Source organism: Sinocyclocheilus rhinocerous, unplaced genomic scaffold (genome assembly GCF_001515625.1).
Source record: "Sinocyclocheilus rhinocerous isolate Xijiao unplaced genomic scaffold, SAMN03320098_v1.1 scaffold3465, whole genome shotgun sequence".
Classification (NCBI taxonomy): Eukaryota; Metazoa; Chordata; class Actinopteri; order Cypriniformes; family Cyprinidae; genus Sinocyclocheilus; species Sinocyclocheilus rhinocerous.
Window position 1 is genome coordinate 7,487 of NW_015650024.1, and position 15,496 is coordinate 22,982.

At 36.5% G+C, this 15,496-nt stretch overlaps 1 protein-coding gene and 1 pseudogene across 1 annotated transcript; both read left to right on the forward strand.

Annotated features, from left to right (window-relative positions):
• The first annotated feature begins 247 nt into the window (after positions 1–247).
• On the forward strand, positions 248–1,040 carry LOC107711412 (proenkephalin-A-B-like; annotated as a pseudogene).
• A 2,018-nt stretch (positions 1,041–3,058) lies between these two features.
• Positions 3,059–14,191, forward strand: LOC107711413 (epidermal retinol dehydrogenase 2-like). The gene is made up of 7 exons (XM_016516404.1): positions 3,059–3,255; positions 3,443–3,781; positions 4,360–4,491; positions 4,653–4,752; positions 4,843–4,987; positions 12,505–12,630; positions 13,314–14,191. The coding sequence occupies exons 2-7, from the start codon at positions 3,461–3,463 to the stop codon at positions 13,414–13,416; spliced, it is 927 nt and encodes a 308-aa protein (XP_016371890.1). The 5' UTR covers positions 3,059–3,255; positions 3,443–3,460; the 3' UTR covers positions 13,417–14,191.
• Positions 14,192–15,496: the final 1,305 nt, after the last annotated feature.

The window sequence follows — 15,496 nt, forward strand, 5'->3', positions numbered from 1 at the left end:
TACAACATTAAATAATATACAACTGGATCATGCTCTCTTCATGTTTCTGAGTTCACCAAATGTTGTAACATTTAAAAATGTATGTTTGTGTGTTGGAGAGAGTAGCGTATTGGTGTATTTTGTTCAAATTCAGTATGACACTCTGCATTAGAGTTTCCATGGTTTCCCACAAGCTTAGCACACACTCTACATCTACTCATCCCCATATCACCCAAAACACACTCACTCATTTGCATATTGCCCAGTTATGAATTGGGAGATGAAGGCTGAGGGAGAAAAAAAGAATGTTTGAGCAAGTGTTTCATATCCTTTTTTTTACATTAGCGTCTGGACAAAAGAGACATCAATTAATTTCTGAGAATGTTATGTGTCTCGACTATATTTTCACATTTTTCACAGGAATGTGTGGTGGAGTGTGAGGAGCATCTGAATGCAGGCAGCTCTTGGAGTTTGTGCAAAAGTTTTATTCAGAATGCTGATAACACTCCTGAGGGTAACCGAGCATCCACAGCAACTGAACACTTGGACACCCAACAGCACCCAGTAGACAAAAAATATGGTGGCTTCATTAAAGCGGTATGGGAGTTTTATGAAGCGTTATGGAGGCTTCATGAAGCGTTATGGAGAATTCATGAAGAAGACTGCAGAGCTATATGGGCTGGAGCCAGAGGACGTTGACCAGGGCAGAGTAATCCTGACTAATCATGATGTTGAAATGCTGACCAATCAAGTTGAGGCTGATGGCGGGAGGGAGGAGGAGGTTCTGACAGACGTCCATGATTCAAAGGGAGGAGCACAGGGTGTAAAGGGTATGGCAAAACGTTATGGGGGCTTTATGAAGAGGGGACAGTTTTATGACTTGGAGAGTGGGGTTAAGGCTACAAAAACGATATGGGGGCTTCATGAGGCGTGTAGGTCGACCGCAGTGGTGGCAGGAGTCTAAACGCTATGGAGGCTTCTTAAAACGCTCCCAAAAGGAAGATGAAGATGAAAATTAATCAGAAATAGAAAAGAGGTATGGTGGATTCATGGGATATTAAGATGGTCTTTTCTGCTGTGCCCTAGTCCACTTCCTCTCTAGCCCCTTAGACACCACCTGAGAACCGACAAAGGAAACATGCTTTAAATGCGCTCATAATGTATTAATAAAGTGTTTGTTATGTCTTTATTGTGGTAATATGATTTAATGTGAATAAGACTTAAAGGGGTCATATGATGCTTTTTAAAGATCATTATTTTGTGTATTTGGTGTAACAGAATATGTTGACATGCTTTAATTCAAAGACCGTGGATATATTGTCTTAACATTACACATTGAATCTGAATTCAAAATTATATTTACAAGTTGTGTAGCAGATTTTAATAACCAGGATTACCTCTACTTCTGACTAATGCAACCATTTTCCTTTTTCTTTTTTTTTTTATAAACAACAATTTTGCATGAGACATTCATTCAGTCTTACAAGAGGACAATTTTTGAGAAAATAAGACATTTACTTCTCCATTACATGGTTTATTTCTTCATGACACTTGTCTTTTACACATACTTTTTGGGGGGACCAGTCTGAATCTTGTCATGTGCTGTATAGCTTGAATAAACTGCTCGAAACTGCACTAGAATGTGCGTCTTGAATAGAAATGCCAATATTTTGTGCATAAGACATCAGCATTCTCTGTCTGAGGTTTGTGCCTCAGTAGCCTTTTGTTAGTAAGTAAAAGCAAGTTGCATTACTCTTCTGAATTGGGATTATGATGATGTCTCTAGACCAAGTGTGTTTATTTGAAAGTGGCAGTGTAATTGCATGTTTTATGATGTGAGTTAGCAATGAAAAGCACTTCTACTAATGGCATGACTATCATGAATCTCAATCAAGGCAAGAGGTAGTACTCAATACAATTAAGGCAAGAGGTAGCACACTTTCAGGGGGATTTGAATTTGTGAAAGTTTTCAGAAATATTATCCTGCATGAAAAATTCACCATGCAAGGTCTTTATTATACAGATTTCAAGCACCACTAAAAAAATAATAAACTACAGCAATAAACTACAGAATGTTATCACTGTCTCTAATTGAATGTGCTTTACATGTAGCATTTAAGCCAGATGTCTCTTACCTTTGATTCTTAGCATAACCATAAACCTACAGTTGCTAAACAAGAGCTCTGCCAGGCATTAAATAAAAGTCTAATATATATTTTAGGTTTCTTACTGGGGATATCAAATCAAAGGGTTATCAAGAAAGCTGTAGGTTCTCCATAGTTCACTCATATCAGTAATGGGAATTCATAGTAAAAGTGTATCTTCTTCCCAAATCCCACTTTTTTACACTAATTGTCACTTGGGCTATGAAAGTCAATGGTATTAAGACTAGATACAACCTTTGTTCTGTGAAAAGTCTCATGAGATTCACAAGTATCTTTCATACACTGTTTATTTGGAGTGCAATAACCTAATAACTAAATGCTTGTTCAAACCAAGGATGATAACTGTAATGAAATAACTATTAACATCCACACTATAACAGACGAAAACATTCAATTTATTCATGCGCTGCTTATGTTTTTATCATTCATTCATTCATCAACTGGACAAAATTCACTGTAAGTGATCTCAATTATTTTGTTACTCTGATATTAGTGTGATATGGACTGATATTCTCTCTCTCTCTCTCTCTCTCTCTCTCTCGTAAGCATTATGGCTATTGATATGATTATGGTTATCAATGTTTGTGTGAACAGACATTAATTATGTGTAATCTTGTTATAGAACAAGGTTTACCATCCTGACAATGCTAGCTTAATAAAGATTTCATGCCACAAAATGGGGTTCAGAAAACAACTCATCTAAATTCCATAATTCTTTTCTAAGGTGAATGTTTACCCAGGTGGTTGTAAATGCCAGGCTAAGACCCACCTATGAATTTCTCCACCATAAACTTTATGAATTTACTCAAGGCAACTGATGAAGTTTTAATGCAATAGTTGCTTTGAGCAGCCAGTTTATTTTATCCTATGTGCGCGTTGTTAAGGAAACTCGCGGGCGTCAAATGGTTAAACATATGCCGCGCCCATCACATCCTGTCCCGTTAGTAGCTTACTCTCGGTACACAAATACTGGACTTTGTCTTTCAGTAAACACGAAGTGTAATAATTGGGCAGGCAGAGCGAAGGTCGATAATCGAACCACTCGGTTAAATGCTAAATGAATGGAGCAAACCTGCTGTTGTATTAGTGAGCGATAATCGAAACGAGTGAGGTAAGACACCAGTATGGTTATTGAGCATTAACAGACAAAGAGTAAATACGATTATATGACAACTTTACAGTATATGACAACTACGTTACATGACGCCTAAATTACCAATTTGTGTTGATGTCGTCGTAAATTTACTATTGTTAAAAACTGAATAAACTTGCTGACCGAATAACCCTTGCGTCTCTAGGATCTATTCATCATCATCATGCACTTTCTATTGGAGACTCTTCAGGTGCTTTTCATGTCACTGGTGTACAGCTTAGAAACTTTCGTTAGGTTATTTATACCGCCTCGAATGAAGAATGTCTCCGGGGAGATCGTGTTGCTGACCGGGGCGGGCAGCGGCATAGGTCGCCTCATGGCCCTGGAGTTCGCGCGCCTGGGCGCGCGCCTTGTGCTGTGGGATATTAATGAGAACGGTAATAAAGAGACTGCTCGTATGATTAAAGAAACGCACGGAGTGCGAGCGTACACATATACCTGTGACTGCAGCGACCGGGAGGAAGTGTACAGAATCGCAAACCAGGTAGAATACGTTGCACCTCAGTACAAAGACATGTACAAGTACACTACATGGAATCTTCGTCTACATATTTGTGTAGGTAACTGCAGTGTGCATAGTTAAACTGGACATAGGTCTAGACACAGTATTATTATTATTATTATTATTATTTCACAATAATATTTTTAGGTGTATTAGGATATTTATTTGTCAATTTTAATGTGATTAGCCTTTTAATTTGAGGTCAGGAAAAAATGTCATTGTGCTACAGGACCCACACAAGTGCCACATTTGTAATGACCATACATATTATGACCATAAACATTCACTCACTCAACGTTTATTTTCATTACACTGCAAAATGTTTTATCATTATAACAATGTCTATGAATCATTTTCAATGGTATCAGCTTGTTTTTTTAGTAAGTACAATCAAAATGGATGAAAAAATACAATGAACTGATGTGACTAAGTTCTAACTTTGGCACCTCTTTGCTACTTTCAGCTTCAAGACAACAGTAAACCAATTTTTGCGAGTTTACATTTTGACAGTCTAATAAGATCTTGTGTAATTCATGACTCAATCCCTTTGTTTTGTTAAGGTAAAACGTGAGGTTGGTGATATCATAATTTTGATAAATAATGCAGGAATTGTTACTGGGAAGAAGTTCATGGAATCTCCTGATTCACTCATAGAGAAGTCTATGGAGGTCAACAGTCTGGCACATTTCTGGGTATGTCAGTACACTATCTATCTATCTATCTATCTATCTATCTATCTATCTATCATCTATCTATCTATCTATCTATCTGCTTCGAAATTATGCTATCTTATCTATCTGCTTCGAAATGATGCTAAAACAAAGTATGCATGATAGCATATTTATCCTCTTAGATGTACAAGGCATTTCTGCCAGCAATGATTGCTGCTAACCATGGTCATTTGGTCAGTATTGCAAGCTCCGCTGGACTTATTGGAGTAAATGGACTGGCAGGTAGATGTTCTCAGTTAACAATACAAATCTCTCATTTAGAAATAAGTACACATTTCAAATGACAATTGTGCTTTTGAATGTTTTATACAGATTATTGCGCAAGTAAGTTTGCTGCAGTTGGCTTTGCTGAGTCAATGGCACTAGAGCTGCTGGCCATGGGCTGTGATGGAGTGAAGACCACCATAGTCTGCCCATTTTTCATTAACACTGGCATGTTTGATGGTGCCAACACAAAGTAAGAAACATATTGTCTCTAAAAAAAAAAAACAGAACCTACTTTTCCTACCTACTTAACCAACATTTTCTGTACACTGTAAAATCCAATAATTTACTTTACTTAGATTTAATTAGTTATCTTTACTTAGTTGTTATACTTACTAGGGTTTATTAAGTTATAGCTACTGTCTCACTTTCAAGGCAAATAAAACAATTTACTTACTGTTTTGAGTGACACTTACTTAAAATATTCAAGTAGCCTCAAAGGAACCAATGACATTAATAAACCAGTGAGAGGCAGCAGTGCGCTAATATGTTGCTAATGTGCAATATTGTCCGATCCTAACAAATCATACATCAATGGAAAGCTTATTTATTCAGCTTTCAGATGTTATATAAATCTCAATTTCTAAAAATTGACATTTAAGACTGGTTTTGTGGTCCAGGGTCACATATACCCTATACTGTGTGCCTTTTGCCCCATGTGGTGAGACTTTTACCCCGTGTGAGGTAAAATATCCTCCCTTGCCACCTCATACATTTATAAGATTTTTAAACAAGATAAACTACTTATATGATTTATTTTCACGCAATATCTGTTGGTCCATAAATGTTCAATACAAACACACACATATACAGGTGCATCTCAATAAATTAGAATGTCGTGGAAAAGTTCATTTATTTCAGTAATTCAACTCAAATTGTGAAACTTGTGTATTAAATAAATTCAGTGCACACAGACTGAAGTAGTTTAAGTCTTTGGTTCGTTCAATTGTGATGATTTTGGCTCACATTTAACAAAAACCCACCAACTCACTATCTCAACAAATTAGAATACTCCATAAGACCAATAAAAAAAAAGGTCACTAATTAGAAGTACAAAACGAGGATTTGTAATATATGGATTTCGATATAAGCCAGGAGGAGACTTGTTTTCCTTTGCTAAAGTAAGGAAACTTTGCTTCTTTTGATCCTGTAAACAAACGTTGGTTTTCATGAGACTCACCGGCGCATGCGCAGCACTGACCTCATACGTCATTCCCCCGGAACTGCTTCCGTGTACAACTGTTGGCGCAAGCTAGATTCAAGTGATTATTACGTTTTGAATATGGATATTTTTCTTACAAAAAAGCATCGATTCGCTACAGGAGGCCTTTGTTCACCCCCCGGAGCCGTGTGAGACACTTTTTTTTGTGGAAGGGTGCTTTTTATTTCACGTCTTTTGAACAGAAGGTTTTTTTTGTTTTTTTTTACATTTCTTGAATATTATAAGGGAATTGTCTGCCTTTAGGGTTAGTAAGAGTATTCCACCAGTGAGGAACAATGCACATGAAATTTGTGAATACATGGGGAAGTGATAATGTGTCTTTCTGTGGTGGTACCATGAGTCACTGCTCACTTACCAACTGCAGGCTTTTGGAGGGGATGCAAATTTTTATGAGTGGAGCTGAGAGAGCACAGAGTGAGTGGCTGTTCTGCACACAAACCTCAAACATGCAGTGCACTTAAACATGCATTACATTGTTATATAAGATGTTGAAAAAACTTAGAAACAGTTTTTACCCTGGGTTTCTGCATATCTATAAAAAAATTGTTTTTTGAGAAAGAGAAACTCATGTAAGACAGACAGAATATGACAGAGGTCATGCAATTCACCAGTGCCTTAGATTGGTGTGTGAGTGTGTGTGTTTTTCTCTCATTCTCAATATGGAAGAGTGTTTGTATGTTTGGAATTTGTTGCTGGTTGAATTGTCTAACTGGGTCACAACCCAAAGAGGGCTACAGGTATGTTTGCAGACAACAGGGAAAAAGCAATGCTAAATGCAATTAAGAATTATTGTCTAACTGTCACAACCAAAAGGTGGGTTGCAGGTGGGTTCAGTGCATGAAATTACTTAAATGGTCAGTATTCTCATTCAGCCTATGTCAAAGTGTTAATTTAGTTGACAAATAATTTTCGAAAAAACAGTTGTAGCAGTTATAAAAATAAAAAAAAGCATTGTAGCAGTTATTAAAAATGAAACAAAAATGGTAGGGAGGGATGATTTGGGAAGAGATGGAGTTCTCAGCTGAGCGGTGTGCTTGTATATTTATTTTATTAAATTATTATTATTTACAAGAACAACGTGAAGAGAGCATGCACAGCTGTTGTTTATATTGTTGTGTGTAGCCTGTGAAAGTAACGTTAGCTGCAGCAAGGGGCTATAATATTTTTCAATATTTTCCTAATGAAAATTTTATGATTGGTTTATAAAGACTACTATGAACATATTTTTTCCCATTTTTATGACAGAATAAGGCAGGAAATATATTTTATAGTTTCTATACTAAATGATGTGTCAATCAGTAGGCTACTGCATTATTCATATAGTTTTTTAAGGTAATATTTATTTATTACCTGGAGATAACTTGAAAAACACACATAAACCATATATTTTCTCAATTGTGTGTTCATTGTCTTCACATTTCATTAGTAAAAATGTCTCAGCTTTTTATTCAGATCAGCTACAGCGATAGTCGGATGCTTTTGTCCATATTAGGGTTTTCCTGCATGTCATAAGTTATTACTTCTATGAGTCCGTTTTGAACTTTCTGCACAAGAGCGCCCTCTGGTTTCGAGTATGAATGAAATATACACTGCATGAGAGTTCAGCGCTCCTGATGTTCACATCTCCTCATTTTAGATACGAATAAAAAGTCAGGTCATGCATAGACTAGTATCGATACTATCTCTTTGAATTTAAATCTAGAAACCTCTATGTGAACACACCTGCCCGATTAAAGTGCGGGGGACGAATTTACATTTTATTAAAATTAAATAGCCTATTTATTAAATATTAAAAATGCAGCTAACATAGTTCTACACACAACAATATAAACAAAGGTGCCTATTCTCTTTCGTTCTTGCTGTTTGATTGGGAAAAGTTTAAAGGGCGTCGAGGGGTCTTGTCTTTATAATGTTATATGACAAAAACTATTCATACTTTGAACTACTATTATTACAGTATTTATTTAAAAAACGTAGAGTGTTTTCAAAATAATTATCACAACACTGGTAAAACAGGCTTATACTGGTTTTCTCATCCTCCGAATTATACTTATCAATACTGTTTTTATTATCATTATCATTCAAAAAATGAATAAATTCAGAACAGGATTAGAATAGAATTCTATTTTAAATAAGACAGAAATATTTTTTTCTACAACAGCAACAGTAGTGTTTACAACAGCAAAACCACCATACCCTGTAAACTAAATAATAATAATAATAATAATAATAATATCAATAATATAATTCAGTTTCTAATTCCAGAGTAATTAAGAGGTGCAAAGAAAAAATTCTTTAACTTTTAAACTTAAAATGGTATTTTCTGTTCTGTGATTCTTTTTCAAAATTGCGTCACGGCATTTGCTACTGTATCAATACAGAAGCATCTGTTTCGACACACTTATCAGCAAGGAGCACAGCCCTATTTAACCCTCTGGTATTCATAGGCGGAAATCCCGAGGGGGTCGGGGAGGGACAGGAACCCCCAATCTGAAGGTTGTCCCCCCTAAAAATATGATTAAAACCATGCTGTGTATTGTAAATATCAATGTTTTATACTTTAAATAACTTTGTAAGTAGTAAAACAACACAAACGCAAACGGGGCAAAAATGCGTTTAAAGTTTATAAATATTTTGAGTCTCCCCCTCCCTTGCCTCACAGTGCTTTGGTCCAAATGCCTGCTTTCCTCTTTTACATAACCTCAGTGTTGCCAAGTCCGACTCAGAAAACCGTATATCAGAAGTTTAAACTTATATAGTTTAAAACGTATGATTTCAGCACGATAAACATGATAATCAGAACCAAAATAGATGTTTTTTTGCAGGTACGAGCTGTAATGGCGCAGCCAGTGTTGCAAAGAATTGGTCTACTTTAACACTGTTGCCGCGGGTTGTTTTTCATGTCCGCGGGTTGAAGCGCCCCCAATAACGTGATATTTAGCCCCTGGAATGTACTAGTTTTGAGTAGCAATTGGGCGTTTTTTCCCCGAAAACTGGCAACCACAAGTCCGGTGAGCGAGAACAAAGTCAATAGTTGTGGAACTGGCTGTCAAGGCTATTTTATTCATATATATTTATCACATATATATTTTTTTGATGAGTCCACTATGTTAGCAATAATAACATTACCTTTTTGACGGATAGTAATGTCTACAACGGACACGACCGCTTTAGCGGCGCAAGCACAACAGCTTTAGTTGTCTAATTTGACACTGTCTCCCTGCTACACTAATGGTAGTAAGGCTTTCCTCTGTGTATACTTATCCTTAGAAGTACAATTTTAGCTGTATTATTTGTGTCCCCTTCAAAAAAAGTTTATTGTCCCCCCCCTACTGATAGACGAAATTTACGCCCCTGCTGGTATTGTTCATTTGGGAGTCACACTTGTGTTGTTCGCTGTCAAAAGTGACCGGACGCCTGAAAAACTTTTTTTTTATTTTCAGTGAAATCAATGTGAGATATTTTTGTTCGATAATATTTTTTCTTTTGTATTTTGAGAGAAATTCATGGTAGTATTTAATATTTATGCAATAATTATGATACACATTGAAAATAATAATAATAAAAAATCCTAATATTTTTCTATTACTTTTCAATTATGGCAGTATTTTATGTTAAAATAGAGACAATGCTTTTAAAATAAAATTTTTGAAGGAAGATTAGTTCCATCTGATGGGAGTAAAAAAAGAAAAACATATGAAATTCCGTGGTTTAGCCACTTTCTGTCACGATGTGGGTTAGATGAGGCACACAGCGAAGGGGTAATCCAAAGGTAAGACTTTAATTGACAATCCAAGAGTTTAACACAGAATAACATAGGAGATTAACACCACAACGTAACTTTAAAGCAAGACAGTGGAACTGAGGAAAACTCAGGGTATATAACCACATGGAACATAATTAGGGAGAACTGAAACAGGTGGAGAATTAAATCAAAACAGGTGAACAGAATAGACTAATCAGGGGCTTGACTGCTGAGCTGCCGGTGGGCTTGACTGAGGAGCGACCGCGGTTTCTGGGCTGAGAATAGGTAAGGGTCTTGTAGTCGAGGATGGACGAAGGGAGGCGGCTTTGAGCGCTGATCGGACTGATGTTATAGCTGGGTCCGCAATCTTGGCTCCCAGGTCTGCGCTGTTAGATGCCCACTTACGGGCTCGAGGGAACCCGGAAGGAGCAGAGGACACAGATCCATTAGAGCGGTATGTGGAGGTTACCGGCATGCGGTGAACTGGCGAGGCCAAGTGCTTTTTAGTGGGGGCTGTATGAGAACGAGTCGAGTTATTTTTAACTTCTTCCACTTCAAACTTTGAACCGTTTAAATAGAGAATGAGATTAATCATCTCGACCAGGGTGAATTCACATGCTGGATAACTATAACGAATGGTGTTCTCATCCAGCCCCAACCAAAACACAGCACGAGAAAGGCGTCAGGCCAGTTCACCTGATGAGAGAGCTGTGTGTCTGTGAGTGAGTGAGTGAGTGAGTGAGTGTGTGTGTGTGTCTGTTTTATACTCTTGATGTTTTAGTGTGTAACCCCTTCCTTGGTGTCTGTGTTTTTACTCCACTGTGGCTAAATTATTGATTTTATTTCACATATTTGCAAAAACATGCTTTGTGTTACAGTCACACTTCATATCTGTGTGTCATTTCTGTGCACTTTTTTTCTGCATCGTGAATAATTTGTAGGTTGTACACACAAAAAAGTATCTGTATTTTCGTAATTTTGAGTATTTCCCATTCATTTCCAATGGCGGTCATTTTTGACCGCGAACAACACAAGTGTGACAATTTTTTTTTACGAACATTTAGCTTTTTCGAATCAAGTCCACAATTTTTTTTTTTTAATCTATTTATTTATTTTTTGTAGTCACATAGTGACTGCCATAAAAGTCATCGAGTTTCGTACCATTCCGATTAATTAGCGATTTTTAAAATTTCAACAAAAAAAAAATTCCCGGTCTAAAATGACCGAACAATACCAGAGGGTTAAAGTCGTGTTCCATGTGCCCCTTTTATACTTTGAGCACCTGCCCCTCCAAAGGTCTCTGCATGGCCCTGAGCTAACATACACTTGCTGCACGTCATATAAAACGTTCAGAAATGTCAAAGTCTAGGAGTAAGAGAAGAGCAGACATATGGATTAATTTGAAAAAGCACGACGACGCGAAAGCGAACTATTCGGTCCGGTTTTCTAAGTGCACACACCCGAAGCACGCTCACAGAAAAGCATCTCTCAGACAGAGCACGAGTACTGAATTCAGTTCTTTCACGTTATCGTACATGAACGGAGAAATACACACAAAATGAGTATTCTTGTAAACACACTCGGTTACGTCTTAAGTGAATGTAAACAGTTAGGACAATATGTGTATCAGTATTCGGTTTTAAACAAAAGAAAGAGAGAAAATCACTCTCTACGGATTAATACGAATTAATCTAAATTTAATTTATAAATAAATATGTCTGCTTGAAAGAATGAAGAATGTTGTAAGCAAGTTGTTATAAAGAATGCATTTTATATAACCACTGGTATTTCATTGAAAATAAAACCATGTTCATATTCCCTTATGAGAAGTGGTTTTATTTAATTTTAATATAAAGACAAGTTGTGTCACAGCAGTTAAATTTGTGGCTATACTGCATGTTCAAACCTTAATATCATTCATATTACAAGGTTAATAGATGTTTTCTCCAGGAATATATAATGAGTTTGGATTTTTTAGAGAAATGCTTAATAAATGCATTACACTGTAACTAACCCATTAGATTCTAGTCGACTGAATCTACTGTAGATTTAGTCAACTAAAATATTATGATATTCAGTTGACTAAAACTAAAACAATTCAGATGACTAAAATATGACTAAAACTAAATTTCATTTTAGTCAAAAGACTGTCTATGACTAAGACTAAATCAAAATTTGCTGTCAAAATTAATACTGCTATGTCATGTTAATAATTTTGCATATTGTTGGGTCTGTGTAGTTCACTGAAATATTAATACATTTCATTGTGTGATTCTAGGGAGGTTTGTACAATTTTGTTCAGTTCAAATTAAAACTAAAATGTGTTAGCAAAGAGTGCTACAGTATTATCGGTAACTACAAGCATTTTCAAATTAGATAAAATATATCATACAGAGAGAAGGAGCCAGAGTTTGTTTAGAACCTTTTAGAATGATGGATATGAGAATATTTTGGGAATTCTGTGGGTGCAGATAACTTAAAGATTTAAAACAGGTTTTTATATGAAAATTGAGAAAAGGTCTTTGATTTCCCTCTCTCTTTGTTATCTGATTGTCTTGGATGTGGGAAGTTAATTGCCACTTGAGAGTAATATTTGTATGTTGGGATACCTTATTATTCCTGTAGTTCCTCTTATCTGCTTTGTAAATGCCTTCAAAGACAATCAAAAGTGCTCATACTGGTGTGTGTGTGTGTGTGTGCGTGCGTGCGTGCGTGTGTGTGTGTGTGTGTCTGTGTTTCGCAGATGGCCCAGAATCATGCCTATTCTTGAGCCGGAGTATGCGTGTAGGAAAATAGTGGATGCTGTTAGAAGGGAACAGGTTTATCTTTATATGCCTCGAAGCATCTACATTGCCATCGCTTTGAAGAAGTAAGTCATGCTGGACCTCAGTGTTAAAGATCTATTTTAGATGTGTATCTATTATAATAACAGAATTCTAAGCTGTTGTAAAATAGCTGCTATACAAGCTATAAAACTTAAAGGTGGGTATATCACCATTAGCAAAATGGGCTATATATATATATATATATATATACAGTAAAAAAGGTGTTTTTTTGTTTTGTTTGTTCGTTTGTTTAACAGCTCTACATGACAAGATACAACTTTAATATCCATAATACACCGGGTTCGATCTGTAGTCTTCACAAAAGCACTGAAACTGTCCACAGAATAATGTGTTTTACTTATGACAGTTCCAGTACCTTTTTCTTTTTGTGCTCTGACAAATAGCCTAAATAGGGATAATCTCAGTGCAGGTAACACTCAGAAAGAGTACACATTGTTAATTTACAACATTGTGACAATACAAAGCAAACTTATCTTTTAACCTCTCTGATCTAGGGTTGTCTTTCACCTGTCTCTTCACAAACAGTATGACAGACACATGTGAGACTACTAAAGTCTTTTTCTCAGTGAAGCCAAAATCTTAAGCTGCTTTCTAGTTGATGTGCAAGATAAATCATTTAGAAATTAAAATGGTCTCATTTGTGTGTTTTTTTTCAGTGTGCATGTATAACATTTTCCTTATCTGTCTTGTTTTTACTCTGTCACAGTCTTTTACCCACTAAAATGGGTGTGCTGCTTGGTGAATATCTAGGAGCATTCAACTTTATGGCTAAGTTCAAAGGCCAAGGCCATGGAAAAAAGAGCAAATAATTTCCACCACCAGAGGAATTGAGAAACAACCAGTGGACCTGTTGGACAAATCACAGAGATATGTGTCAGGAAACAAATCAGAGTACTGCCACAAAGTACCAAGAGAGTGAATAGAATAGTTACACATAAAACAAGCATGAAAGCACTTCTTACATTCAGCACTGTCTTAACCATTACAATTAACCAGTTTCCGTTTTTTGTTTTTTTTATAACAGCGATAAACTCATCTTGAGCCATTTGCACTTCATTTGCACCCAAGATAACATTTTGATGAAGAAAAACTGTGTCTTTGGCTTTAGAGGTTATAAATTGTAGATGGTTATTTCTGTTTTGTTTTTTTGTTTTTTATGTCTTCTTGACCAAAACTGAACTACCTTCTAATTAATTGTTTAATTGGTTTATTATTATGGCTCTTATTAATACATTTATGTTAATTATAATATTGGTGTCACAATCGTCTGTTCTAGGACTCTTATTTTGATGTTCATTGCTTTCCATTGTCCCTATGTTCTCATTTATTGTGCTTAGTTCCTGTGTCCTTGGTTGCTAGTGTTCCTTCGTTGGTTTCCATAGTTAATCATTTGATGTGTTTGAAATTGCCCCCTATTCCTTCATTCACTATTCCCTACATTAGTCCACTAATATAGTTCACTTGAAGAAGTGAATGAAAACGAGTGAGCAAATTCAGACAGAGTGCACCGGAAGGGCTGTCGCTTTTGCATTGTTTGTGCTTGCAGTTTAATAATCATAACTTAGCAAACTGGCAGCTCCAGTAGAAATGAAAAGATTTATCTCAAACTCTGTCATGGAAACTATAGCATGTATAAACCTTAATTAAACTATTTAATAATCAATTAAAAGGGAAATTTATACCTTGCATTATCACCACGTTTTCCTATTTAACACTGTAAAGCTACTTTGACACAATCTGCATTGTATAAAGTGCTATATAAATAAAGGTGACAGAAAGGTGACCTGTGTGATATTGCGCTGTACCCACATTGGACATTCGGGTTGGAAAATGGATGGATGGATGGATGGATGATTCAGCTGCAAGAGCCATCTTCTGGCCAGACGTGGGAATTCATTCAGCATGACCCTCAAACTGCATTATGGGTATTCTCTAGCCATTGAGTGTACATCAGTTGTACACTTGTTATTGCGGTGCATTATGGGATTGAATGAATGCACTCGATAACATCCACAATGGTTTCGGACACCACTACAAATGACTCTCCCTCACGGAATTGGCTAATCGGGAGCACCGGGAGGATTCCCGGTGGGCCGGTCTGTTTTTTTGGCCACGAGGGCCGCGGTGTTGTCATGCCACTGGGGTTGAAATATGGATGCTGTCCACTAATAATATATATTATATATAGATCAGTAATGCTGTCCCTAGACTGCCTGCACTCATAGCAGCCCCACTCTTTTTATTTATAATTTTCTCGCAGCCCATATTATTATTTTCACCAGACCATATCAATAACAAATTCTCAATTGATAATTAATCATTCTTTTTGCGCAAATCATTGTTTTATTTGCGAAGTAGCCGTTTGTGGCAGGCTTTAAGACCAAGCGGAATCTTCTGCCGGCTCTCGCGCTGATGGCAGTTCCCTTCACCGTCCGCGTTTTGATTCAGTTTGGGCGAATGCAAACATCTTATTGATCATGAGCCCAACATTCAATCTACCTGAGGGAAGACGTCTTTCATTGTAATGCAGTTAAATAGAGAGAGAGAAAAAAATACATTAAAAAAAAGTAACTTCAAGCATATTCTTGGACCTCATTATTGAAGTAGGCTACAAATCCAAGCGCCAGAAGCAGCCCACACTCTCTAAGTTTTCTTTCACTGAAAAATACGCATTTTCATTAATTCAAAGGCTATATGGTTGCAATGACATTTTAGTTCAAAACTTTAAATGCCATTGTTTAAAATGCTTTATTGACTGACGTTTCATAGACCTTCAGTTGTTACGCTTTCAAATTTCATGCCATTTGTAATTTCACTCACTTTTCACCTCCTAACTTACTACACTTGTGAAGTCACAATTCTATATTGGTACAATTTACTCAGGCCGAT

Bases quoted from the DNA above. Each gene is read 5' to 3' on its own strand.
- LOC107711413 (XM_016516404.1), top strand. From the start codon at position 3,461: ATGCACTTTCTATTGGAGACTCTTCAGGTGCTTTTCATGTCACTGGTG. The intron at 4,753-4,842 runs GTAGATGTTCTC...TGTTTTATACAG, and splicing joins TGGAGTAAATGGACTGGCAG to ATTATTGCGCAAGTAAGTTT. The intron at 4,988-12,504 runs GTAAGAAACATA...TGTGTTTCGCAG, and splicing joins TTTGATGGTGCCAACACAAA to ATGGCCCAGAATCATGCCTA.